The sequence below is a fragment of the Pleuronectes platessa genome, chromosome 17 (genome assembly GCF_947347685.1).
Source record: "Pleuronectes platessa chromosome 17, fPlePla1.1, whole genome shotgun sequence".
NCBI classification, from domain to species: Eukaryota; Metazoa; Chordata; class Actinopteri; order Pleuronectiformes; family Pleuronectidae; genus Pleuronectes; species Pleuronectes platessa.
Window position 1 is genome coordinate 11,445,583 of NC_070642.1, and position 26,217 is coordinate 11,471,799.

At 43.6% G+C, this 26,217-nt stretch overlaps 3 protein-coding genes across 5 annotated transcripts; 2 read left to right on the plus strand and 1 right to left on the minus strand.

The window, feature by feature from the left end:
* Window positions 1-575: 575 nt before the first annotated feature.
* Window positions 576-3,728, plus strand: rhov (ras homolog family member V). Its single transcript, XM_053445175.1, has 3 exons — window positions 576-966; window positions 1,282-1,340; window positions 1,882-3,728. Exons 1-3 carry the CDS (start codon window positions 762-764, stop codon window positions 2,326-2,328), a joined length of 711 nt encoding a protein of 236 aa, XP_053301150.1. The 5' UTR covers window positions 576-761; the 3' UTR covers window positions 2,329-3,728.
* A 12,698-nt stretch (window positions 3,729-16,426) lies between these two features.
* Window positions 16,427-18,700, minus strand: pigh (phosphatidylinositol glycan anchor biosynthesis, class H). Its single transcript, XM_053445052.1, has 4 exons — window positions 18,294-18,700; window positions 17,208-17,417; window positions 17,000-17,083; window positions 16,427-16,863 (listed from the first exon to the last, which is right to left on the minus strand). The coding sequence occupies exons 1-4, from the start codon at window positions 18,468-18,470 to the stop codon at window positions 16,792-16,794; spliced, it is 543 nt and encodes a 180-aa protein (XP_053301027.1). The 5' UTR covers window positions 18,471-18,700; the 3' UTR covers window positions 16,427-16,791.
* An 839-nt stretch (window positions 18,701-19,539) lies between these two features.
* Window positions 19,540-26,192, plus strand: zfyve1 (zinc finger, FYVE domain containing 1). Of its 3 annotated transcripts, none has more exons than XM_053445050.1 (13): window positions 19,540-19,990; window positions 20,493-20,988; window positions 21,075-21,318; window positions 21,427-21,687; window positions 21,788-22,002; window positions 22,128-22,234; window positions 22,356-22,464; window positions 22,550-22,647; window positions 22,855-22,972; window positions 23,248-23,418; window positions 23,840-24,020; window positions 24,113-24,223; window positions 24,628-26,192. In XM_053445050.1, the coding sequence occupies exons 2-13, from the start codon at window positions 20,500-20,502 to the stop codon at window positions 24,858-24,860; spliced, it is 2,337 nt and encodes a 778-aa protein (XP_053301025.1). In that variant the 5' UTR covers window positions 19,540-19,990; window positions 20,493-20,499; the 3' UTR covers window positions 24,861-26,192. The 3 variants fall into 3 exon arrangements, with proteins under 3 accessions (XP_053301025.1, XP_053301023.1, XP_053301022.1); XM_053445048.1 differs by having other exon boundaries at window positions 19,543-20,275; XM_053445047.1 differs by having other exon boundaries at window positions 19,544-20,275; window positions 20,438-20,988.
* The last annotated feature ends 25 nt before the right edge of the window (window positions 26,193-26,217 follow it).

Sequence of the window (26,217 nt, forward strand, 5' to 3'; positions counted from 1 at the left end):
GTGCTTCAGCAATACAACATTTAGTAAGTGAGGATACACGAAAATAACTAATGAAAATGGTCATAAAGAATAAATAAATAATAAAAAATGAAAATTCTAGAAAAGTAACTCAACTACATTCAATTCAATAAAAAAATTTAACAAAAAAATAAAAGGAAAATTGAAAACTTGACAGTTGAATTAACGTTCCCTTAAAAACACCAATCTCAAAATGAGAAAAGATGATTTATACCAGATTTAGCTATCATCTAACAGCCCTCGGGCAGGTACATACTAAATGTAAAAACACAGCAAACACAAAAACATTCAACAGCATCAACATATACACACAACACCATCACAGCAGTCTCTCACAAATGTTATTATAAGAACTTAAATTTAGTGCATGGTTCCTCCCCCCCTCCCTATCTATCTATCAATCTATCTATCTATCTATCTGTCCACCTTTTGGAAAGTCAAGGAACTTTGTGTGCGTGTGTGTGTGTGTGTGTGTGTGCGCGCGTGTGTGCGTGTGCGTGCGTGTGTGTGTGGGCGCGTCTATGTAAATCTGCACCTGTGTGAGCACCACCCCTCTCCTCTTCTCATCCCTCCCGGCTCATGTCTCCAGTCAGTCCCAGTAGAGCAGAGGCTCAGGCAGAGGGAATGTGAAGCACACCGAACGCACAGCTGATCTTCACACTGACACACTCATCTGAAACAGAAGGAGCAGGGAGTTTGAGGCCTGAAGTTGTTGGTTTCTTTCTGTTCGTGTGCTGCTCGACATGCCACCTCACATGGATTACTTCTACCACGAGTCCCGAGTCCCCTCCGCCTGCGGGCTGACCCGGGAGGACGGGCTGGAGCCCGGCGCCATCAGCTGCATGCTGATCGGGGACGGAGCCGTGGGCAAGACGAGCATGATCGTCAGCTACACCTCCAATGGTTACCCGACAGAGTACAAGCAGACTGGGTTCGACGTGTTCACCGGTGAGTGGTCTCAACTCTCACATCATCGATCACCAGATTGTACCAGTACAAGTTTATTATTATTACTTGGTAATACCAGTATGGAGCTGACATACCTGTATTATGAATTCATGAGCTGCGATGTGTGTGGCTGTTGAATACCAAGTAATGCAACATTTTAAATTACTAGTATTGTAAAGTATTTTATTATGAAAAGACGTTCTGATATTGATATTTGCTGTTCCCAGACTATCATATGATAACTTTTAGAATTCAAATAAGAATGTTATCCTAATCAAAGTGAACTAAATTTGAACTGTCCCTGGTTTCCAACAGGTCAGGTCCAAGTGGAAGGATCACCGGTCAAAGTGCAGCTTCTGGACACTGCTGGACAGGTAAGACAAATTAACCATCGTTATTATAAATAAGGTAAAACAATGTTTGTCATAGGCTGGGACCCAGCCATGAAGAGCCTTAAAAGTAATTAATTAAATTCAAAAATCAATTCTAAAACAAACTGGGAAAATATCAAATGTAAAAACAATGTAACAACCACATATCTCTTAGTTCTAGTTAATAACCCAAGAAGAATTTATGTAGACAGGTACCACCTTTTAAATTTAATTTTTTAAGAATGAGAATATCTCAAGTGGACATCTATTGGTTAAACATAAACTATAGCGTCAGCATTGTTAATTTTAAATACAGTTTCGTGCAATGTTAGATGAGATGAAACTACGAAGATGGAAATGGTGTCACATGGTTGCTTAATCCGGCATGTGACTCAGCAACCAGATTTCACCATCCATCAATATTAGAATGGATACTAATTTTTCTCTGAGGTTTTAATGAGTCAGCGACTCTTCCCATTTCTCGATTCTGTCTGTTCATGGTTCGCTTGACACTTACTCATATTCTCTGTTTTGATCCGTTCAGGAGGAGTTTGATGAGTTCAGAGCTCTTTCCTACGCCCACGCCGACGTCTTCCTCCTGTGCTTCAGCATGGTCAACCCCACCTCGTTTCACAACATCACCAAGAAATGGGTCCCGGTGATCCGGGCTCACAACCCATCTGCGTCCATCATCCTTGTCGGGACCCAGTCGGACCTCCTACTGGACGTGAACGTCCTCATCAACCTGGACAGATCTAACGTCAAGCCCGTCCTGAGCTCCAGGGCCAGAAGCATGGCGGAGAAGATCAGGGCCTCGGACTACATCGAGTGCTCGTCTCTCACGCAAAAGAACTTGAAGGAGGCCTTCGATGCGGCCATCTTTGCCGCCATTAAGAACAAAACTCGCAAGAGCAAGAAGAGGAGGTTTTCTGACAGGCGCACCAAAGCGTTCTCCAGTGGCAGCTGGAAGAAGTTCTTCTGCTTCATCTGAACTCTGTTACCTGTCAACCCTGTGGGTTATGGACTACAATTGAACTTATTTAAGTGTTTCACTTTCACTTGATGTTACAGGTACCACTTGTGGTAGTTTGACTTCTTGTCCTTGCAAGATATTTGGCTTCTTTCACACCGGGATGCCAAATGGAGCAAACCCCAACAAGTCATGGGCACAATGAGCATTGGAAACAAATATCAGCTGAGAGGGCAGAGAGGATTCTGGGTCTGGTTTCATCCTCCTATAAGTTTTCATGACAGCAGTAATATTTACATTATATTCATGTTATGTTCCAGAGCAACAGTAGAGCAGCATCTGCATATTAAATGACTGTATGTATGCTTCCATGTGTGTTAAAGAGAAAAGGGGCTGTGAAATGGGACTTGAGAGGAAGTGAATATATCAAGTGAACTCACTCCAGACCATCATGTAAACGCTATGAATTTGCATGATGAGCTTTGCTACCGACCCCGACCTTTTAATTCAAGCGAGAGAGAAACAGAAAGTGTCGTGTTTGAGCAGAAGGGCGTTAGCCGCCTCTGTTGTGTTCTTGCTGTCTGGCTGCTGCAGCTTATTTATATGCAGCAGCTGCAAGTTCAGGTTGCAGTGCGAGGTGACACATTCTTACCTGTGTGTGAAAGCTCTCCCGGCTGGTTTTGGGAGGGTGTTCTCTGGCTTGTGAGTCAAACAATTGACAATCCTGCCACCCCAATCGGAGTTTAATCAACTCTTGATGTGACAAATATATTTCCTCTGTGTGAATCCTCTGATGTGATCCCAGGAACTTGTTTGAAAATCCTCTTGTGTGCTGTGAAAGGTTTGCACGGGAGCAGTAACCTGTGGCTTTTTGTTCCCGGCTCTCATCAATCTGCATCTGTAAAAGCAAGCCCTGCAGGAGTCCACCCTGCAGATCCTCCCACCACCTCCACCAGCCTCTTTGTTTATATGCTCAATACACTCCTTATCTCCTGAATAGCCCAGTGTGTACCGAGTGTGAGGATGCTAAACAGCCCCTGTGTTAATGTAAGTGTAGGCCACGCACTTTTTTTTAAACAAAAGGCTTTGTGCTTGTGACAAATGTGCCAAAAGAAAATCTTATATTGCAATGTAGTGTAATGATATCTGGTGAATATACAAGTGTATATATGCGACAAGGTTTAAATACGCTTCTTGTGGAAGTCATTTTGATGTATATTATATTCTGTTTGTAAAAACGGTTAATTTTTCATGTTTATGTTTATGAAATATTCACAAATACATGGATTTTAAATGCATTTGTCTGCGCCATAAACTCTGTTTGTCAACTTTTGTATCACTGTCCATCTCCCTCTCTAAACCTGTTTGTCCTCTTTTTTTTTACATGTCGGAGTGATGCAAATAAATGAAGTGCAAATACAGCTCCTTGTTATGTATATTATTTTCAGAACAGCATGTGTTCAGCAGTCATAATCACCTCTCACATCTGATTGTAGCAGCTACTTTACATTCAGGGAAGAGCTTTCAAAAAGAGACACCAAACCTATTGGAAAAGCAACAAGCACCGTTCACCACAGGGAGTCAGAGTAATCCTCACCACCCCACCAGGTAGCTTTCCTGAAGCGGCTCCCGGTCCAAGGATATGATAAGTAGCCTCAGGCCTCCAGCCGGGCCGTGGGTCGACCAATTCTAATGCAATCCACATGACCTGCTGATTGGGTCTGGCAGTGCCATACTGCGACTGATTGCTGTGTCTGGTTCTGCCTCTTTTTCTTAAAAGGGCTTGGATTGAGTCAGATTCACTTCTTGAGAAAAAGCAGCTGCATGGTGCTGGTTTATAACACTAGCGGCGTAAAGGCACATTGCTCCATAATAAAGATACACAGCATCGGGGGCTTTTAAAAACTGATTTGGAGTCAGATGGATAAAAATGGATAGGGACGGAGGATTCTTAACAAGACAGCGAGACACATAATAACAGAGCATCGGGGGTTGCTGTGGACCCGGCAGCTCGGCAGTGCATTTGTTCTGGGAAGGGTGGATGAGTCACAGATGAGCGAGAGGCTTGAAAACACACCCCGATGCATCAGAAATCTGTTTGCCATTAGTCAGTGAGCCCTCCATCATGCTGTCATGTGTCAGGGCTCTGTTTGAACGGCTGTTATCAATGGGTTAAAGCAGGACATCCTGCGTCTCAGCACGGCGACCTTGTATGGAGAGGTCACGGAGAGGAGCTGGTGTTTTGTCATCCAACACTACCGAGACAAGTGGACTCGTGATGAACTTTGATTTGACTCCGAGGGATCGGTCATGGACGTTTGGAAAGCTCAGGGAGGAAGATCAAAGGTTGACAAGAATATAGAAGTTGCTCTGGTCAATATCTTTAACTTATTTTTAACAGTTGATCAAATGGTTGTGTCTACAAGAGCTCAAAGAGAGTTATCACCGGGCTCTGCAATTTCCCTCACTTTCACCAAATTGTTTTGGTTTTACGGCCAGTACCATAACTCAAAGCTCTAAAAACCCATTAATACCTTCTCAATACTAAATAACAGACAAAGTAAGCAGTTAGCTGGGGGACATACCAGAGCAGGTACTTGCTAAAGAGTGATGACGTTTCCCTCAGGAGTTGGTGGAGACCAAAGCAGAGACAAAATGCCCCCAAATGACAAGTAATGTATTCCCATGACTGTAGGATACACAAATAAGCCGATGTTTGCTCACGTGTTTTCCATAAAAGCTTAACAAGGTGACAAGTTCACTGTTGTGATTGCAGCTCCTTGCATTGCTCCCAAGTGGTCGAAAAAGGTCAAACTGAAAGATAGATAGATAGATAGATAGATAGATTACTTTATTCATCCCCGAAGGGAAATTAAGTCGTCATAGCAGCCGGTACATTTGAATACAATAAAATACAATACAATAGAATAAAATAAAAATATTGAGGTAGAAAGAATAAAAACAGAAACACAGGATAAATAGGTAGATAAGGTGCAGTGGCAAGATGATGGTAATAGTACACAAGTAGACACAAGGTTCTTAACACCAGGTTAGGCACGCAAACTTAAAATGTCCATTCAAGGTTTAGACAAACTTCCTGGTTCAGTGATGACTTCCTGGTTCAGTGATGACTTCCTGGTTCAGTGATGACTTCCTGGTTCAGTGATGACCACTTCTTGTGTCCTAACCTTTCCCTTTTACTTCCTTTTAAGTTGCTGAGCTAATCTGGACATAAACCATTGCTCTGTTTACATGGCTGATTGTCTAGCTGCTCCTGTTTCTAGCCCCAACATACTTTGCAACAAAGTCATTATTTTCCAATAATTTTGTAATTATTTACTGATTGACATTTTGGGCAGATTAAGACCAATAGTTATAAACTATGAATATCAAAGGAAGCCAAAGGACAGCTGTTTTGCTGATATATAATGGATGTTCAGTCTGTGTGAGGTGACATAGGCCAGGAGCACTATGGTTATTAACTTCTTGAAAGATAAAGCAGCTGAGGGTCAACACAGGTCATAACTCTCCTCGGACGAACACACTTCACGTCTTAATCATGAGTCCGCGGCACTCAAACAGTTTTTCTCTCCTTCATTCATTCGTAGATAAAACGTAGATGCTTTCCAAAGTTATTCTTTTTAATGCAGGAAAAAAAATTATATCTTGAAAAACGTTATTCAACAGTTTAGTATGGATGTGGTCACACACTCACACACATGATGCAAGCACAACACAGACGCTCACACAGGCTCTGCAGCCACAGTGCGCTCATTGAGCAATCGTGGAGTCCATGTCAGACAGGTTTTAGGTTCCCAGGAGTTCAATGAATTGTTTTTTCTTGTTGCATCGTTTCCTCCTCCTCCTCGGCTTCTCTTCCCAGGGTTAGTCATCTTATTATTCTCATCTCAACACTCTCGGCCGGTCCTCCTCCCAGGATCCCCTGCGTTGTAGCGATTGTGTCAGAAGTAGTCAACCTGCTCTTCCTCTGGCTCTCGGCCAGTTTCACTCTCGCTGGGTTTCACTGTAGTCACAGATTGGCAAGGAGGCCTGGGAATCAGCAGGTGCACCGACAGGTCTGCCTTGACAGGGGCGAAGCCGATTGGCTGACTGCTGCTGCTCCTGGGTCATCCAAATTGGCAGTTTGAACAGTTGGGCTGTTGGGGAGACTTGGCACCACGCACAATGTCCTTATTTTACACATTTTCACATTGTTGTTATGGTCGTTTTTCCACTTTCTCTGGTTAAAGGTGCGTTTCTGAGAAACATGACAGATGCGTGTGACATAACGATTGTGCAGCACTGGGCAAGATTTAGATGTAAGCAAAAAAAATGTTTATAAAACTGAAAATGTTTTTTGTTGTTGGGGTTTACAGATGAGTAACTTCATATTGTCACCAGCACACTATTGTTTTTTGTATTTGGTTTCATCCTGCATATCACTTACTATGTCATATGTAGTTATACGGTTCATTAGCATAAGAAAAGCCGACCTGTCACTCACAGTAGCAGTTCACATCCATTATATTTGTGAAAACATAAACTGTCAGTTTCGGTGTCAAGCTAAGCCAGTGAGAATCGTCCCAGTTCCTGACTGTGACTGTGCCTGGAGGCAACAAACGACTATTTCTGTCCCCACAGAGCTGTTGTTCTCCTACCTGAGTCTGCAGGGCTCGCCATTCATGCAGTTGAGTAATATAGACTGCACAGTGAGGCTGATATGCAAACAACTTCCAACATTTGCAAACTGAGTCGACATCTGCACATGGTCCAGATCCTTCCCCTCCCTTCTCAATAAAAGACCCTGTAATGTCTGTCTCTTTTAGAAATACATCTGAGCCCCTCGCAGCACTATCAGATGCAGCTCTATTACACATTGCGTCGTGAGTTTGAGCTTTAATCTATATCTTCAGTCGTCGGGGGGGACATAATGAGTTCACAGTGGCCATCAGTGAGCACACATGATCAAAGAAGTGCGAGGCGCTAAGGTACATGCAGCCTTTGAGACGGGACAGCCGAAGAGCACGTGCAGCTCTCGGGGGGGAAGGACCGTTGCATTAGCACTTCCATTAGGCCTGGTTTCAGGTCTCATTATGACCCGTAGACACGATGGACACTCCTCGAAGCTCGGGACACAAAGGACACTCAGGCTGTGAGAAAGTACTTCACTCAGCTGGTGTGTGTGTGTGCAGTTTCGAGGAGAAATTATGCCGTGACTCCTTTAGTTGACTGACTTGATCCCAGTAAAGGGATTGGCCATGTGACCATAACAAAGGACATACACGATAAAACATGTAATACAGTTGTAGCGAAAATGCCAACCTCACACATACTCATGTATAAGTATATATGTGTGTATTCACTTTTGTTACTTTTTTAGAACCTTTTCCAGCATAAACATGGACTTGACCATTAGACCCGGTGAACTTAACAAAACTTAAGTTCTAGGCTCAATAATTGCACTGAATAATTGTGACAAATAATGATCATACTGTAAAAACGCTCAAATTGTACATATTTAACGTCCATTGTGTACTTATATTTTTTGTGTTTATGATATTTATAAACTGTTGCCTATTTTTTATATTTTATATGAATGCTTTTGCAAAAACATACCACAGCGAACCCTGTATATGTGTTAACCTACTTGGCAATAAACCTGGATTCGGATCCCGATTGTGATTTTGTAATATCACCTCAATTGAATCCCATCGTAAAAACTTGACTACGCCCACCACTCGTTCACATGGCGCAGTTTGATGTGGTTGTTCACTGCGCTCAGCCCTCTGAATGTCCGAGTTCGCCTCTGTGATGAAAGACAGCCAGACTGAATTCTCTCTGAGTGGTGGTTTACTCACTGAAGGTGTCGCAATCTTATCAACACACTGTCCTCTCTGCAGGACACATCAGCCAAAGTATTGTCTCTCTGATCACCGGCAAACGGCGGCATTATCTGACCAGAACAGAGAGCGGGAGTGATCTGAACGACGCCTTCTCTCTGATTTGATATCAAAGGGCCAACGTCTATCTGTCCTGAATGGTTTAGTTCGAGGGGGGTGGGGGGGGAGTTGTACGGGCAGACACATCAGTCATCGTTATCAAGTGTGAGATACACATTGGTTGTGGATTAAAACAGCCCCCAAAAAAGTGTCTTTGATTATGTAACCAATAGTTTATCTTCCCAATCAACTCCCTCGTGACTGTCTTTTAGTTTATAGCATTTAGCAGCACATGGTGTGTGACCTGTTCACAAGATAGTGGGAGGAATTTCCAACGATTCGGATTGTTTGTTTATCTACCAAGACTTGAATGAGGGATCTTACCCAATAAAGATCCAATAAATAGTGATTAGAAAAAAAGTACTTTGGCCTAGAGAGCATTAAAAGAAAGATTCAATAACATATAATTACCTCTGCCACAAGGTTATAGTTTCAACCCTGTCTGTGTGTGTGTTTTAAAAAAAAACAAGATTACGCAAAACACACCAGACAGATTATGCAAAACCTTAGTAGGCGGATGTGGTTATTCTTCAATGAAGAACCCAGTACATTTCGGTGCAGATCCTGATCAGGGGCAGATCCAGAAAAAGTCTATCTCTGTTTTTAAATTTGAATTTTATTCATTTGTTTGTTGACATGATCAACATTTCCCCAGAGAATAATTCATGGATCTTGATGAAAACAATCAGGCATATTTAGGGGAATGATATCTATGAATGTGTGAGAGTTGGTGCAGCTTGATAGAATCTGAGGGTACTGTTGGGCCTTGGCAGACGCATGCTCTCCACTGAGTCCGATCCTATGCTGATCTTTCCAATGTTATTTCCAACTGTGCTGTAACAACAAAGGCAAAGTATTGTAGCACTGCAAGATTTAGTTTGGTTTCATGCTTTTTAATCAAGCTGCATCTTAATCCGTAGCTGAGCCGCAGAAGAGATGGCGCGATGGACCGCGGGGCCGTTTAAATATGAGTGAACGTGTTTGTGTTGAAAAATGACAGTTAACCATGTTTAGAAGGCAACACTGGCTCTCATTTGCATATGGGAAAAGGTGGGATTTGATTGGAGGCGAATCTGTGCATAGGGTGTGTTCACGTCTGGGAATCAAGGGGGTGAGGTTTTCTCACAGTGGCACTGAGGGATGAAGAGAGAGACAGGGGGGGGGGGGAGTGTTGTGACATCTGTACAACACACATTGGTGGCAATGAAGCAAGCGTGTGGTGCAAGTCAACACAACTCCTCATGTACTGTGTGCCGCTGGTGCACATGTACAGATATACGCACGCACGGTGTCCGCACACACACAGACACACAGCGGTGATGTGATAGAGACGACACAAAAACAATGCACATGAGTGTGCAGTCAGACACACAGATGACTATTTGCCAGCACACGATGGAAGGGTTAATGACACTACGTAGCGTTTGCTTCTCTCACGTTTACGAGGGAACTATAAGTTTTGTCTGAACACGTTCAGCAGAGAGTGACTGGTTGCTGTCCGGTTACTCACAACAGAGAAAATCGGCTTAGTCAGGCCTGTTTGTGTCACCAGCAGCCAAGGAGTGTGCCTCTGTGATGGGGGATCGCATTGTTCATAGGAATCGGGATTACTGAATATCAGTGTGAAAGGGATAGTTCACCCAACAATGAGAAGTCACTCATCATCTCCTCACCACTATGTCCATGGAGGGGTGGGTGTTAAAAAAAACATAACTTGCCTCCATATTGTGTCTGTAAGCCCCCCCGGAACTCAAACTACTCAATTTTAGGCTAAAAACATGTTCTGTGGATTCGAGTCAAATTTCAATGTCTAGGCTTATGGACACTTGGATGACACCACAGGAGAACTATGGAGGCTCTATGTGTTAATGTATATTAGTAAATGGTCACCATTTATTTTATATGTGATTTGTCTACAACACTATTTACCCCTGAAACTCCAAAAGTGTATTTGTGGACTCCAACACTTCACCCACCCCTCCATCGGTATAGTGGTGACTAGATAATGAGTGAATTCTAATTTTGGGTGAACTATCCCTTTAAAACATAATGAGCCAACATCACTGGGATAACACACAATACGCAGTAAGCAGCTTTTTTATTTTGTGTTAACCTTTAGTTCATTGAGAATGTTGTAAAACTGTTTTTAATTATTTGCTTAGAAAGGTTCTATAAATAACTAGTTGTGGTTTTAAAAGATGAAAGAATGAGGCTGGTTGCTGTGTCAGAGTTACAAATTATTACTTGAAATCATTTCTTGATTTTAAAAATTCTACTCCTGCAACAATGATTTTATTTTTCACTCTATAAAACTAAATTAAACCTGATGATAAGGTTTTTTCACCTAACGATTCATCAAAGTTGAGAAGCTTGTGTGTTTTGTAGCTACTAGATACACATAGCTACTAAATTATTATATTCAAGAAAATATACAAATATTTTTCTTGGAAAAGCGCTAAAGTCGTCGTGGCATCAAATTGAAATTATTCCAGTAAATGACTAAACACAGCACAGAGTACTTGGTGTACTGAGGAACCTTCCATCACTACTGTGTCATTAATCCATGATGCAACAGTAACTTGCCGCGGGGCTTCCCAAGAGTCAGATCATGAGACAACCTCCTCCTGCAGGATGCACTTACATTTTCACACATTCACATTCTATTACACTTTATTCATGTTTACAGAGAATTTGGCCGTCACCATTGATATGCAGTAAATCTAGGAATATATTTTTATATAGATTTAGTAATTTTGATGTCAAAGTAAGATTTTTGGGTGGAAATTTCTTTGAATCAAAGGCAAAGTTCTACAATTCAGTCTGCAAAATTTTGGTTGTGTGGCACAGGTTGCTGTGTTCTGTGAGAATTCAATATTTTAGCTGTTCTGGGGTCTAACTCTATTCTTTGCAATAAAGACAGGAGGGGAACCAAATTGATTTGCGGTGACTCCCCTTCCTTCAATCTTTCATAACCAATCACATTAAATCTACTGTTATAATTATATCAAACCCCTTCTGTTCGGGGCCATTATTAACTTCCTATTGCTAAATGATTTAGCCTAGGCTGTGATAATTGTCCATAGCTATGTTGTTCATTTCATTGCATCTCAATAAATACTTAAATTGGACCAGTCTGACTTTTCTCATATTTAGGATAAACCAACACGCCTGACAGTTCCCACCTTTCATTTGAAGTGTGATATACTCTTCTTATCCTCTTTCACTCGTCCTGTTCCTCATCTGTTCCATGTGACGTCATGTCACATGTAATTGGCATGTGCTAACCATGGGGGTATTTCCGAACAGGTGACATAGCAACACTAATATGTGCATCTCTTCAACATCAGATTACAGAGCAGGCCAACGTATGCATGACACACATAGAGTATCTGCACATACCTGTCTATTATCATGCAGGTAACAGCGCTGTCATTACGTCAGCAGCTGGGAGTCTAGGGGGAGTTTCTGTTGTTGGAATGATTCACAATCATAAGTAACACAAAATTATAGATGAGGATGACGACAAAAAAAACATTAAATGACATCAGCAGAGTCACAACAGTTGACGGGTTTGTTTGTGGTCGGCTTCTTCTTCATGATTTGACAATGACACAAACTCTCCATGAAATCAAAGAGCCTCTTTAAAGTGGGACTTGTTTGCAGAGGGCCCTTTTTCAATGTATTCCCTTTTATGAAAACAACATGATTTCTGACTCAGACACTGGTAATGAACACTGGTGAGTAACACACACATGCGCACACACACACACACACACACACACACACACACACACACACACACACAATCAGAGGGATAAACAAATATGATAAGTCCAGATCGATAAAAGCATCATTGTGTTAAAATAAAATATGGCCAAAATATTTGAATATGGCACTTTAGAGCAGTCTAGAGCGGCCTTCACACACACACAGAACGAGAGAGAGAGAGAGAGAGAGAGAGAGAGAGAGAGAGAGACACACACACAGGCTGGGCTCTTTTCTATCGAGGCACACATAGAAACGGATGTGTGTTTGCAGCTCTCTGCTGTCAGCTCCCTGACAGACCTGTAGAGCCGGCTCCCTGCTCTCTTATCTGCTGCCAGCTGGTCAGACGAGAAGTTCGTCTCACTTACCTCACATGTGCCAGGTGACGCTGCACGGGCGTGGCCTGAGAAGGCATTTTCATTTGTTCAATTCTACTGAAATCTGCATTCAAAGCAATTGGCAGATTTGAAAACTAAGAAGGAGGCAGCTCGGTCGTTACTCACAACAGTAACTCAAACTCTAAGTTTCAATGAGCACCATCAGTAGCCGGCAGTTAGCTGGATTAGGTGCTAAAAGCCTTGAGTAAATACATTTTGACAGCCTCGTCGCTTAGGCCCAACAGTGACTCCTGTCAGAGGACAGAAAGAAGTTCCTCCCCGAGAGGGAAACTGGTTTCTGAGCAAATAAGAGCAAGTCTTCCGCTGCCGAAAAAAGTGGTTGCAGAAGCAAAAGCAGTAAAAGGTCACTGCCTTCAGTTCAGAGGTTGACAGATCACCTAAGTAAAAAAGTCTTTGAACATATATTGATGTATTACCACCAAAAATGTAACTTCCTGTGGCTCAAAGACCGTCGATAGAACAAAGAGGGGTAAGGAGGGGAGTTAAAAATGACAAATGGTTTGATATCTTGGACTTTTTTTTATCTGTAAAGCAGCTGCAGTGCTCATTCAGTGGGTCATGTTACTACAAAGGTTCCGCGGAGGTTCATAACTGCTCCTTTGTGCCGAGACCGGTTCTGCAATGCCACCCAGCAGACCAGGCTTATCCTCCGACCTGCAGCTCAGTCTTATCCTTGTGTTGTATTCAAACATGCAACAGTCACTTTGTGGTACAACATCTGCTGTCATTTCACTATGTTGCTATTTTACTGTGAATGCTGCTGTTTTGATCATCCTGTGGATTACTTGTCACAACTGTATCTGCACATTGGCCATAACGTGTTTGCAGTGCTGAATCTATTTAGCATCTTTCCAGTTTGCACTACAATCATGCACTGCAGTTTATATCCTACCCACCCTGTGTCTTTTTGACTGAATACTTATATGTTGTGTACTTGTATGTTAACATATAAGTTCACACTGTTGAACTTCTGTTTTCTGTATAGTTGCAAAACCATTATACAATAGTTGAGATAGTGAAAAGGAACCGGCCTTTTTTATTATTTGGCTTTTCTTACACCCAAATCTTTTATATTTTATTGTCTTTTTCTATAGATGATTTTTTGTATAGTCTTCTTACCCTTGAATTGATAAGGCTGCACTGGTGGGTCCACGCTGGATTCAGATCATAAACAAAGAGACAGAAAGGTGGTCAGGTACATTTTGAGCGTTAGGAAGAGGAACAATAAGGTTCTGCAGTTAGAGTCCCCGAGGTAATCTCTAATGACAAGCCGCCAGGGTAAACCGATAGGGAACCACACATTATCGCTGGCCTCACATGTAAGAAATATATAGGTTTCCCCCACTAACTATGAAGAAAAATGTCTACCTGTCTCCAAGTCCTCAAAAGGAGGATATATCTTTCATGTGAATATGCAAATACAGGTGTCCTGTTCTGCATGAAAATACACTTCCATGAAAGACCACCCAACACTGTGTACATGTGCGTACACATTCACTGAGAGACAAAAAACGACAGGTAAAGAAAAAAACTGTGACGTGAGCAGAGAGGCAGGGAGATTCAAATCCAAACAGACATCGAGTTACACCTGCCTGTCGGGGCCGGTAGGTAGAGCGCATAGACAAACGATGTTGAAAACAATAAGCACAACGCTTTCTTCCTCCAACGCCTGTGAGCCAGGAACCATGTACACAAGAGCAACAGCACAAAGACACAACACTGCAAAAGATCTGGCCTGTATGAAAACAATTTTCTGCTTTAAAAGTTAATTTCTATAAACTTTAATGGTGTATTTACATATTTTCCAGACATCCAGAAGATACTGTCGCCCCCGATAAGAAATAATCCCTGTAGGAGCCATGAATGTAGTCACTTGGAATTTATATTTCTGGTAGTGTCGTTAGATTTGTTATGGTCTGGTATGATATTTGTTATTGTTTTTATATAACAATGTATATAATGTAATAATAATGTAAAATATAAAGATCCTTCATCTAGAGAGTGAATGGATCTCCGCTCCATTTTTTGTTGACCGCACCTCGTCGATCGCTGAGATTATTTTGCATATAATTTGTGCATGTTAAAAATGTTTGTTGCTGCGTTTATCGTTTATTTTTTTCATTGTTAAAATCCCATTTTTGATGTGCTCAGGATCTCGACAAATCTCTTTCATAGACAACTCAGGCCCGACTTCAACTGCTCAGTGACTTTTTGTGGGGTTTATTCCCTTAAATCCCCCTTTAAATCACCGAATTATGTTTTTATGCTTAGATTTGTCCACAGATTAAACAAAAATGATATTACATGATAATTAACAAGGTGCAGACAGGCTAGTTATATGTTATTTGCCCTATTCCGGGTTTGTGTGTGAATGTGTGAGAGTGCACTGCAGGTGGTAAAGGGGCAACTCCCTCTAATCCCTCCTCTCCCACTCAACCACGAGATTCTCACACCCTAAAAGCCATAAGCTGATTTTACACAGTCACCATTAAGATAATGGAGAAGTACGAGAAACAAGCCCGCATGTACTGGGCAATGAAAACCCGCAGTGACAAGAGGGTCAACATGTGTTTGGTCTATATTAGGTATCTTAAGTGAAAGACATCAGCAGATACAGTGGATATCCCAGTATAGGCGGACCAGAAAGGATAATGTGGAAATAACCCAATTTCTATAAAAAGGATAATTAACAGTCTGTCATTAATCTATACCTGAGGATAGTCTCAGTGTTTTTGCAGGACCAAACCTTCACCCTACCTATGATTTACACAGGGGGGATTTCTGCTGGTTTATGGGGCCTATTCAGAGGCCCTGAGGTGTCACCCCCTGGTCACTCCCAGGTCCCCCCCCCCCCTCTTGCCTGGATCCTGGCGATTTCGCACCTCCAGGAGGGACCATTATCCCGTCAGAGGGCCACTCTTCACAACAGAGTAAAGGCTTCGCCCCATTAAAATCACACCCCTCTGCTTGGTCTATCGTCCCGTGGAGCACGGAGTTCACACACAGGTTTGACCCGGAGCCGCAGATGGTCGCGAAGCATTAGAGTGGATGGAAAAAAACAAGGCCTGAACTTTGAACTGCAGGCAGTGGAAAGCCATTACACTCTCAGTCACACAGTTATGAGTTACGACCGCAAGTCAATTTTGTGAGGAACGCTTTCTCACCTCGGTGAAAAATACTGAACACATAATCAGTGTGAGTGGTTTACAGTGAAAGCTGTTTACACTTGTACTTCACTCAGCTCTGCTAAGCTTCTGCCTCTTTGCTTAGGTGCCATTCATTGAAATTTACATTAGTTTCAAGTTAAAACTAACTTTGTTCAAATCGTCACTAGGACAATTAAACAAGAAGGTTGCCAGACAAAATGTAGTGCCCAGTGTTTTATTGTCATCCCTGTGCAACCACACTTATTCTGAATCTGACCCTACACGTGCCGCCATTGTCATCTGGTCCGTGCGTTCGTCTCTAGTTTCATTTCTGAAAACAGGTTTGAAGATATCAAGTCACAAGGAAGGAAACGGACGACTGAGGTTAACGTGACCAATTGTATCCGTAAGATAAAGATAGAGTTATGAGGAAGTGAAATTATATCTGATGAGGAAGATGTCTCTAAAAATACACTGTGCACACAGCACGTCTGACATTATACATCTTATTCAATACATAAGCAGTATGTTTATGTAATTAATACTGATCAAGCAAAGACAAGGATTAACTAGCTGTTCAGCTTAAGTGCTTTGGTCAGAACTCAAACCCCCCAAAAATGTAACTTTGATAAATACTGTAATACAGTTTGATTTTGTTTTCTTTAGTCTCATTTACACAGTAAATGAGCTGGAGTAGGTCCGCTTCTGCCCCCTACTGTGAAAGGAAAGTACAGCTTGACCAGTATCATATTCTAAGCCCCCATTGGCTCCATATGATAATAATAATAATAAGCAGAACAGCTATTGGATGGATTATTCAAAAAGATTTTTATCAAAATATACAGTATGACAATGGTGTGACAAAGGACAATTGTTAAATACAATTTCTTTTAATACAGTGTACTTAAAAAGTTTGGCTCTTTAGGTAAAGTTAGACTAGTGCTATTTGTACACAAGTTATTCAAGTAACTACAGGATTAAGTACAATACAAAAAAGGTTAAGACAAAAAAAGGAGAAAATACATAGAAAAATTTAACTGTACATCAAATTAAACTAAACTAAATAATGCTCACACTCTCTGCTTTCGTCCACGGAAAATAAAATTACTAGAGTGAAGAAACACTGAAAGTATGTTGTGCAGCCAGAAACTCTGTTGTTATACAAGTTGGGTGTCATCAGCATTTGGAAAGAATTTCTTGACAGCTTCTGTAAACCTTCTCCAAGCAGTTCAGTCGAGGCTTCGAGCTCTGAAAGAGGAAGAGGCGATGGTCATTAGAAACAGGTTTCTCCGTCTATTAAATACGTCAACAGAGGAAGAAGAACTGAAATACTGAAAGTAACTCGCCGAAAGCAAGTTTCTGTACACTGCTCATTCATCCTCACCTGGAACAAAGGCACAACGCTGGACACTGCATTAGGTTCTGACGGGTCCTTCAACAGCACACAAAGGTAGTAGATGATCTGATGCTGAAATAAAAAAACATCAGACATCAATCCATCATTTAACAAACGCAGAAACTGAAATAACTTCAAGAATGACGAAACAATAAAGATGTGATTAATAAAATAAAATAAAAATGCCCTTATTCACCATGTAAATTGCTTCATTGATGACGATATCCTTGATCTTGCTCTTCTCGATGAAAGTGGTGGTTTCGCGGCCCGAGGCGTAGCTGGAGGTTACCTGAATCCCCAAGGACCCGATGACGAGCAGCGACTCGTGGTCCACCTTCACTAAGTGGATGTGAAGCATCATACCCACCAGGGTGATGATGATGGCACTGGACAGCACAGCAGTGTTCTGAAAGAGAGGGAATTTCACTTGTTACAGCAAGCAAAAGGTTAGAGTGAAGTACAATGTACAGATCATTTAGAGTATGTTATCCAACACCTTCTCATCTTGGTGTGGTTTATCACAATCAATATACCATACCAATGGGCACCTGAAGCTATTAAGAGTTTGATAATAAAAGGTAATAAACAAATAATAAACACCCAGCTGGTTGTCGGGGTGCTAAGCGGGCAGCAGCATCCCCTATTGGCAGTAAACTGTGACTGCAAGGCTAAAAACTTTTCCTTGATTATGAGCGTATTGAGACATCAATATATAGATTTTCTCTCAGCAACCCCCCTCCCAACTCTGACTTCCAGCACGGCAATTAAGCTAAAGTAATCAGAGCTGTATAATATGAACAATTAGAAGTAATAAAACATGAAAGCTGGTATAAAAAAAAGTTTAGAAAATTCTGAATTGTATAATTTGATCAAATGCTAGATGCATAGACGTTAAAAGTCCAGAGTGTGAAAGGGATCTATTGGCAGCAATTGAATATAAAATAATACTAGTGATGTTTTTACTAGTGCGTTTCATCTAAATTGTACCACTCGTTTTTTTATTTACCCTAGAATGGGCACATTATATTTAAATGCTGGATATTTACATCAGGAGCGGGTCCTCTCTATGGTGACGGCCATGTTGTTTACAGTAGCTAAGGTTTCCCCAAGTTCTCCGTCATGTTTGAAAGGGGAAAGTGAGGCTGCAACAGGCAACTCCATCCCTAGATGTCAGTAAACTCTACACACTGAACCTTTAAGATGTCAAAGCTTTGGTTCAAGTAACCCGATCACAGTGGTTATACTGAACAACAGGGGGTATCATGGGGGTTCTGAGTCTGACCTCTGTGAAGAAGAACACGATGTATGCGACCAGCCACACGGAGCAGGTGTACACCAGCACCTTCCCGATGGACACTTTGGGGGAGCTGACGGTGAACTCCCTGCAGAAGCTGGAGTGGGTCTGGCAGTCCAGGGAAATGGTCTTCCCACTGATGTCGGTGAAGGCATCATCTGCCATGGTGAACGCGACAGAAGCCCAGGAGGAGAGCAGGAGGAGAAACGCTGCTGGGAGGTCCGGGACACGGTCAGCTGGGCTAACAGGCTGGCGCTAAGCTAAACGTTAGCTCCCGGTTGAGAGGTCGGAGGCGAGGTGGGGTCACACGGCGGTGTTTCCTTAGCGACGGTGCAGGAGGCAGCGATGTGTCCTTCCGTGTCGAGGGTTCCTATGTTCCAAGCGCGTATCGGGGCTTGTGTTGATGACGTATGCGGTGACGTTAAAGCCCTTGCGAGCCGGCCGCACCATGTGACTGGAGTCAGGAAATGGTTCGTGTTTGGCTTGCGATTCGAAATAATAGGGGCAGCGAAACGCAATGGACCCCCCCCCCCATCACATTTTGTGGACCTTTTTTTGTTTGCAAAAAATAAGAAACCTCCTTAAATACAGCACTGTGGAAAAGTTGTGATTTTTAAATAGAAATGAATAAAATGTTCTTTCTACAATGTGTAACCCAAGCACATTCACATCACAACCCTCTGCCCAATTTGTTTCCACTTTCCCCTTTGACCCCGCCATTGTATCATAAAGACAGGCACCATATTAATAAGTTCATGATTTATGGATTAGCATCACAAACATCATTCATTCATTTATTCAATGCTCAGCCTCAATGCTTCATGAAGCTTCATGTCGCCACTAGCAAGAGGACACGTGTGTGTGTGTGAGCTGAATGTCCTGTCAAATACTGAATAACAACACAAGCCGCGTGTTAACTGCACAAGCACAAACACGTCGGTGAGAAAAAACAACACAAAACAACCTCCACGTTAGCTGCGCGTGTTTTAGCACACGGGGCTGCCCGGTTGAATACAGTTCAATCAAGTTGAATAAATAATAAGGTGCAGTTTTCCCCGGCAAACAAGTGAATTCCGGAAAAAAAGCAAATCTACAACCAAACAACATGTGAACAAGTAGTTTTTATTAATCCACTGTGTTGATATTACGTACTGTTTCCGCCCACCCGAGGAAATATCGGTGTAAGCCGGGATAAAAATTGAAACGTACCTCACAGCAGCTGGAAGGTGCAAAGGATTGTGGGTAGTCGTATCCTCTCCTAATATGCCTTTCAAATAATTAGAATAGCTTTTATAAAAGTACATTTTGAAACCACGTGAGGCGCGTTAGTTACTATGTGAAAAAAAACCGACGAGAATAGTTGATAGAAACAACTAACGCGTTCGTTTTGAGCACATCGCCTCCATTACCCAGAATGCAATGCGCATTCTGTGACTTTTGACCTCTGGATCAAAACAAGCCGATCAGCTGATGTAAAAGCAACAACATCTATAAGGTCTGAGGCAACAACAGCTCGGCTAGCTTACTTTATATGTGTGTGTGTGCGTGCGTGCGTGTGTGCGTGGGTGCGTGCGTGTGTACGTGTCCTGTTTTAGACCGTGCTGAGGCAGCGGTTCACTTCCGTCGGGCTCGTCACCGCTGCTGGGTCGGTCGCTTTCAAATGAAGGTTGCTCGTTCCTCCACAAGTGAGTGTATTTGTGTTGACAGCAGGAGCCAGCGACTGTTTATTGCGGAGTTTCACAGCGTATTTATAAGACAGTTGTGTCGATCACGACAAGCTAGTTTCAACTAGCGACTTGGCATCGGAGCACTGAGGGGAAAAACAAGGGATGGGATGCAGGGCAGCTACTGTTAGCTAACACACTGTTGTTGTGCCAAAACATAAAAGTAATCACCGGTCTGGACAAGTGTGTTGGAAGCTGTTTGCCTCACCACACACTGAATCATCCCCCCCAGTGAGCAGTGACAAGGTCAGTTCAACATCTTCTAGTGATTACAATCCTGTTACACTTGAGTGGATCAACTTTTTCGGGAATTTTAACATAAAATGCTCCATCACATCTGGGCGTAGATATTTGCTGAACCGTGCCATGACCTTGTGTCTTCCACCTGCACTGCTCTCACAATCCTAGACCCTCTCCGTGACACTTAAAGTCACCACCAAAAGCTTGTGTCTGGGTCCGTCAGGTTTGAGATGAGTGGTCAGGGTCCAGCTGTAGATAAAAGGATGAACCCGGTCCCGGTCTGCCAGGAGAGCTATGCCTGCGGGGGTTCAGATGAGGCTGCGTTTGAGTGCGATGAGTGTGGCAGCCTGCAATGCGCCCGCTGTGAACTGGAGCTCCACCGGCAGGAGCGCATGAGGAATCACGACAGGGTTCGAATTGCACCGGGACACGTCCCCTTCTGTGACTCCTGCAAAGGTGACAGCAGCTGCTCGGCGAGCGGCGGACGCCTCAGGGCCGTGGTTCGATGCCAGGGCTGCAAGATCAACCTGTGTCTGGACTGCCAGAAACGCACCCACAGCGGAATCAACAAGAGGAAGCATCCCCTGACGACCTATCACACAGTCAAATCTCCCCAGGAGAACAGCGAGGCCGCAGAGGAGTCGGAGATGGAGATCCTGAAGGCCAAGCTGGAGCAGGTGTGCAGCTTCCTTCTGGTGGACGACAACGAGGAGATGCAGGTGAGTGGGTGTTGTTATTATTGTTTTGTTCTCATCCTGCGCCTGTGACGTTCTGACAATGTGGCTGATCTTGTGTGGACTCTCAGGTGAAGGACGAGGAGGACTTTGTGAGTAGGTTGGGCTGCAGAGCGGATGAGCTCCTCAAGGTCGTCTCTGTCTTCGGGAACACTGGGGAGGGCAAGTCCCACACCCTGAACCACACGTTTTTCCTCGGGAGAGAGGTGTTCAAGACATCACCCACCCAGGAGTCCTGCACTGTGGGTGTGTGGGCTGCCATGGACCCTGTGCACTGGGTGGTAGTCATCGACACAGAGGGACTACTCGGGGCTGGTATGGAGCAAACAAATAATAGATTCTCAAAATCATGAAATAAGGGCCATAGACGTCTGTTTCCCACTGGTAACTGGCATTCATTACTCTCTCCACATTGGTCACCAGGAGCCAATCAGGGTCAGCGAACCCGGCTGCTCCTCAAGGTCCTGGCGATCTCGGATCTGGTCATCTACAGGACCCACGCTGACCGTCTCCATGACGACCTCTTCAAGTTCCTTGGCGATGCGTCCGATGCCTACTTGAAACATTTCACCAGGGACCTGAAGGCGACCACCAGCCGCTGTGGTCTGGACGTCCCGTTGTCCACCCTGGGCCCTGCGGTGATCATCTTCCATGAGACGGTCCACACCAAGCTGCTAGGATCAGGTACAAATATCCCTCACTTAGGATTTGGACTGTACTGGAAATTATAGATGATGCTCCAGTTACACTCCCCTTTGCTCTCTGTCTTCCCCTCCATCTCTAGACAAGCCGTCTGAGTCAGCTGACCGTCTCCTTCAGGAGCGTTTCAGGAAGCTGGGTCTGTTTCCAGAAGCCTTCAGCTCCATCCAGTACCGCGGAACTCGGACCCACAACCCCCCCACAGACTTCAGTGGCTTGCTGAGCATCCTGGAGCAACAGCTGGATAACAACACCACCCGGTCACCCCGTTCGGCCAGTGTCATCTATAAGGCTCTCCAGGTGGGGATGCTTGCTCATATAATGAGATGTGGTTTGTAGAGTCATGTATTTGAGCCAGAATCACTTTAAAGTGAGCATTGCTGACTCTGCCTGTCTCTCCATCTCCCCCTCGCTTCCCTCCTCAGGCCCTGAGTGAGCGCTTCAGCGGGGATATTTCAGATGAGCAGATGACCAGTAACTCCTTTTTCCCAGATGAGTACTTCACCTGCTCCAGCATCTGCCTCAGCTGCGGGTACGTGTCTCCCACTTATTTATCACACGTGTACTTCATGTAGCTAAAACAGAATATTATCATTAAATGTGATTAAGTATCACAGACTTTTGTCTCAGACCTGGTGTGCTCTCACGTTCAGTTCAGGCTGTAAGAGGAGCATGAATCACCTAAAGGAAGGGTCCGAGCACGAAGCTAAACAACGCTGCCGCTACTCTGCACAGTACGACAACCGCATTTACACCTGCAAGGCAAGTACAAACCCACAACGCCACACACGGGTGTGTTGAAGCTTGCGTGTGTCAAAATTCTGAGTGTCTGTGCTGAACTCTGCAGGCCTGCTATGAGGGAGGGAAGGAGGTAATAGTCGTTCCCAAAACGACGGCCTCGTCTGACTCACCGTGGTTTGGCCTGGCCATCTACGCCTGGTCCGGGTGAGTCCATCTGCCACGTGGAAAATGATTGTAAATGGTTTCTTTCCGCGCATTAGAGGGATTTAAATACATCCCTGTTCATAATGCTAAAATAAATTTAATTGTGGTCCGGCTATTTGATGAACTGGAACTATTTCTCCATTCACTGTTGGTTTTACTGAACTGTGTCCACATATTCTGTCCCCCTTTTTTTGTCTTCGTGTGTAGGTATGTAATCGAGTGCCCCAACTGCGCAGTAATCTACAGAAGCAGGCAGTACTGGTATGGAAACCAGGACCCAGTGGAAACAGTGGTCAGAACAGAGATCCAGCACATCTGGCCTGGGGTAAGGCCTCAGTGGAACAGCCTAAATGAGATTCTCCTTAAACCAATTAAACAAAGTTGCAAGCCAGGAACTGAAAGGTTTTTAGGTGGAACGAATCACACATCCACTGTCGGCTCTGTTTGTTTTAATTCATGCTAGTTGGTTGTGTTACCATTTCGAACTGGGCATATTAAATCAAAAGTGCAGATTAGTGAAAGATAAATGCCGGGAATAAATCCTTGCACATGTCAGCTGGTGTCTTCACGCTGTTGTCTCTCTCTCCGTGTGTTTCTCAGTCTGATGGTTTTTTGAAAGACAACAACAACGCGGCTCAGAGGTTGCTGGATGGAGTGAAATACATTTCTCAGTCAGTGACGGATCTCAGCTTCAAGCCTGCCAAGGCCGTCACCTCCTGGCTCACTGACCAGATCGCTCCCACCTACTGGACCCCCAACTCCCTTATCCTGGTACCTGACTGAAATAACACTAAAACGCTTTTTCATAAACAGTTTAAGTCAACAGTTCAGGCTCTTGTTATTTGGCCTTCTTACTAGTATTATGGCAATTTCCACCTGAAAGCCATGATTCAATATCTAAAACAATAGTGTGAACATGAGGAATATTTGTTGCTGAGATGCAGCAGAGGTTGAGGGGGAAGTTATGAAAGATGGTTTTAGGTGGTGGAGGCTTTACCCACATGCACGTGCAAGAGATACCCAGACTGCTAATTACACAACAGTTACATCCTGTGGCCCCTCAACAACCAGAACTTGGTGTACTGTCCATATCCTGAAGCCTGTCTTCTTTCTATCTTCCTGAACTGTATCTGCACCAGGACAACTGGCAAAAGACTCATGTGATTTTTTTCCCCCTGTGTGTTCTGTATAGAAATGCCATAAATGTGCAGAGGAGTTCCAAGCCAACGACACCAAGCACCACTGCCGGGCCTGTGGAGAGGGGTTCTGTGACGCCTGCTCCTCCCAAACCAGGCCGGTCCCGGAGAGGGGCTGGGGTCTGGCACCCGTCCGAGTCTGCGACGCATGTTTCCGCAACAGGGGAATCCCAACTGGTAGGCCGAGGAATCCAGTTTTTAAATGTGTGACGTGATGTTTCTCATTGTGAATGTGTCTGATTTGACGAGTGTGTATTTTCCTGTTGCAGAGTTGCTGGACGCTGCCCTGGAGGAGGAAGGAGGCACAATTGCCAGGAAGGTCGGAGAGGCCGTCCAGAACACTTTAGGAGCTGTGGTCGGTGCTATCGACATACCACTGGGTGAGAGTGAGACCTGTCTGTACTAAATAATCAACTGAGTGTAATCGATAATAAATAATTAAATAATAATTTTAGATTTTAATGTAACTTTTTATATATCAATTTAACAAAACTTTTTTCAAGTCATGGAAAAAATAATCTATCATGAGTTTCAGTGTTAGAAGACTCAGGGCTGTGAATATATAACCTACATAGATGTAAGCATTGATGGTGAAACAAAATAATCCCTAAAGTCATCCCTAATACAAATGTAGAATAACGGGGTCGTTTTTCAGAGAACTAGTAGCAAAGCAGAGATGTCGGGTATTTCCCAGATTAATAAATCACAAATTGCTCTTTTTTTATAACAAACCCTGCCTGCTCAGTTACATTAACAATCAGGTTCTCTTCTCTCACGTGTCCAGGCCTGGTGAAGGACGCTGCCCGCCCGGCCTACTGGGTCCCAGACCAGGACATCCACTCCTGCTGCGAGTGCCAGAAGGAGTTCGCCCCACGTCTCTCCATCCACCACTGTCGGTCATGCGGCCAGGGTGTGTGCGGCGACTGCTCTCAGGAGCGCCGCTCGGTGCCCTCGCGTGGCTGGGACCACCCCGTCAGGGTCTGCAACGGCTGCAACCAGAAACCTGGGGATCTCTAGCAGGACCAGAGCGGGGACCGTCTAGCGATGCTGACTTCTGCGAAAACTGGAACTGACACCGTGTAGACTCTGGCTAATTTAAGACTTCATATGTTTTCAGCGGCTTCTCTTGGCTGCCACCTGTTTGGACTGTGTTGATTGTTTTTGTTTTTGGTAACGCTGTCCTCGCGTCATTTCAGCTCCTCGATGTTATTTCACTTTAACATGCCTATATTTTACACTGTGAAGAAAGACAGAGTGAGACTTGAAAATCAAGCCTGCAGGAGAGGTAAAGAGATAATAAAGACAGTGAGTATCGTGCAGTACATGCTCCAACAATGGAGTTCAGGTAAAGTCCCATTGGCCCCTTTTAGACCCTTTCAACCCTAGACCTTAACCCCTTTGACAATCCCTTCTGGTGTGATTAAACTAGTACTGTCTGGGCCTGCATGTGTATATCATATAATAACAGGAGTACTAACTGATTCCAGTTAAGCACTTTGAGCCGAAGAACGTTTCTTCAGGAGACCTGGAACCGGCTTTGAAGGAAAAATGATCCACTTCAGATGATTCTGATCAAAGATCGACTGTAGTCTTCCTCTGCTCCGGCCCGACTAGCTTTTAGCTTCTCCTGCCTCTTTGGCTTCAGCAGGATGAAAACAATCAGAAGCCACCGATGTACTGTAGCACCGAGATGCATTCCAACTTATAGAATTACATAGTATAATAACTACTTGTATAACCCCTTCATCCTTTGTGATTGTTGGTAGATATAATGGACGAATGATATTAGAGCACCCTTATTGACGCTGTTGACTGTTTGGAAATTTTACATAGAATATACATATATGGGGAGAAGAGTTTTAAAATGGCCTTGTTTGTTTTTAAAATATCTGAACTTATCTGTTAACGAGACAAACCTGACTGCAGGGGGATTGCATGCAACAAAGATAAATGCTTTTCGTGCGTGGCTGGCTCACAGTAGCAATAAGATACAGAGGGGACTTCAAACTTCATCTGTTTTTGAGGCTGGCCCCTCGAAACGTTTATTAGAAGATAGTTAATCCTTTACTCTGTCAACTCAGGCTGTGTAGAAGGTCAAGGAGGAGCTTTTAATGAGCTGCATGGTGTGAGATCATATCTGAGGCGTTCGGCTGACGACCCGGGCATTGAAAAGTCTGTTTCAATTTTTTGAACCTGAATTTCTTTTTTCCCCCAGTACCTGACTTGAAGAATTTGTTTAAGCTGAGATAATAGACTTTATCTTGAATAGGTGAATACACTACAAATATCACATGGAACAAAGGCATTCATGTATTCTCATATGGTATGTATTAAACTGCAGAGACTCTTTTTGTGAGTTTGTGTGTCATTTACA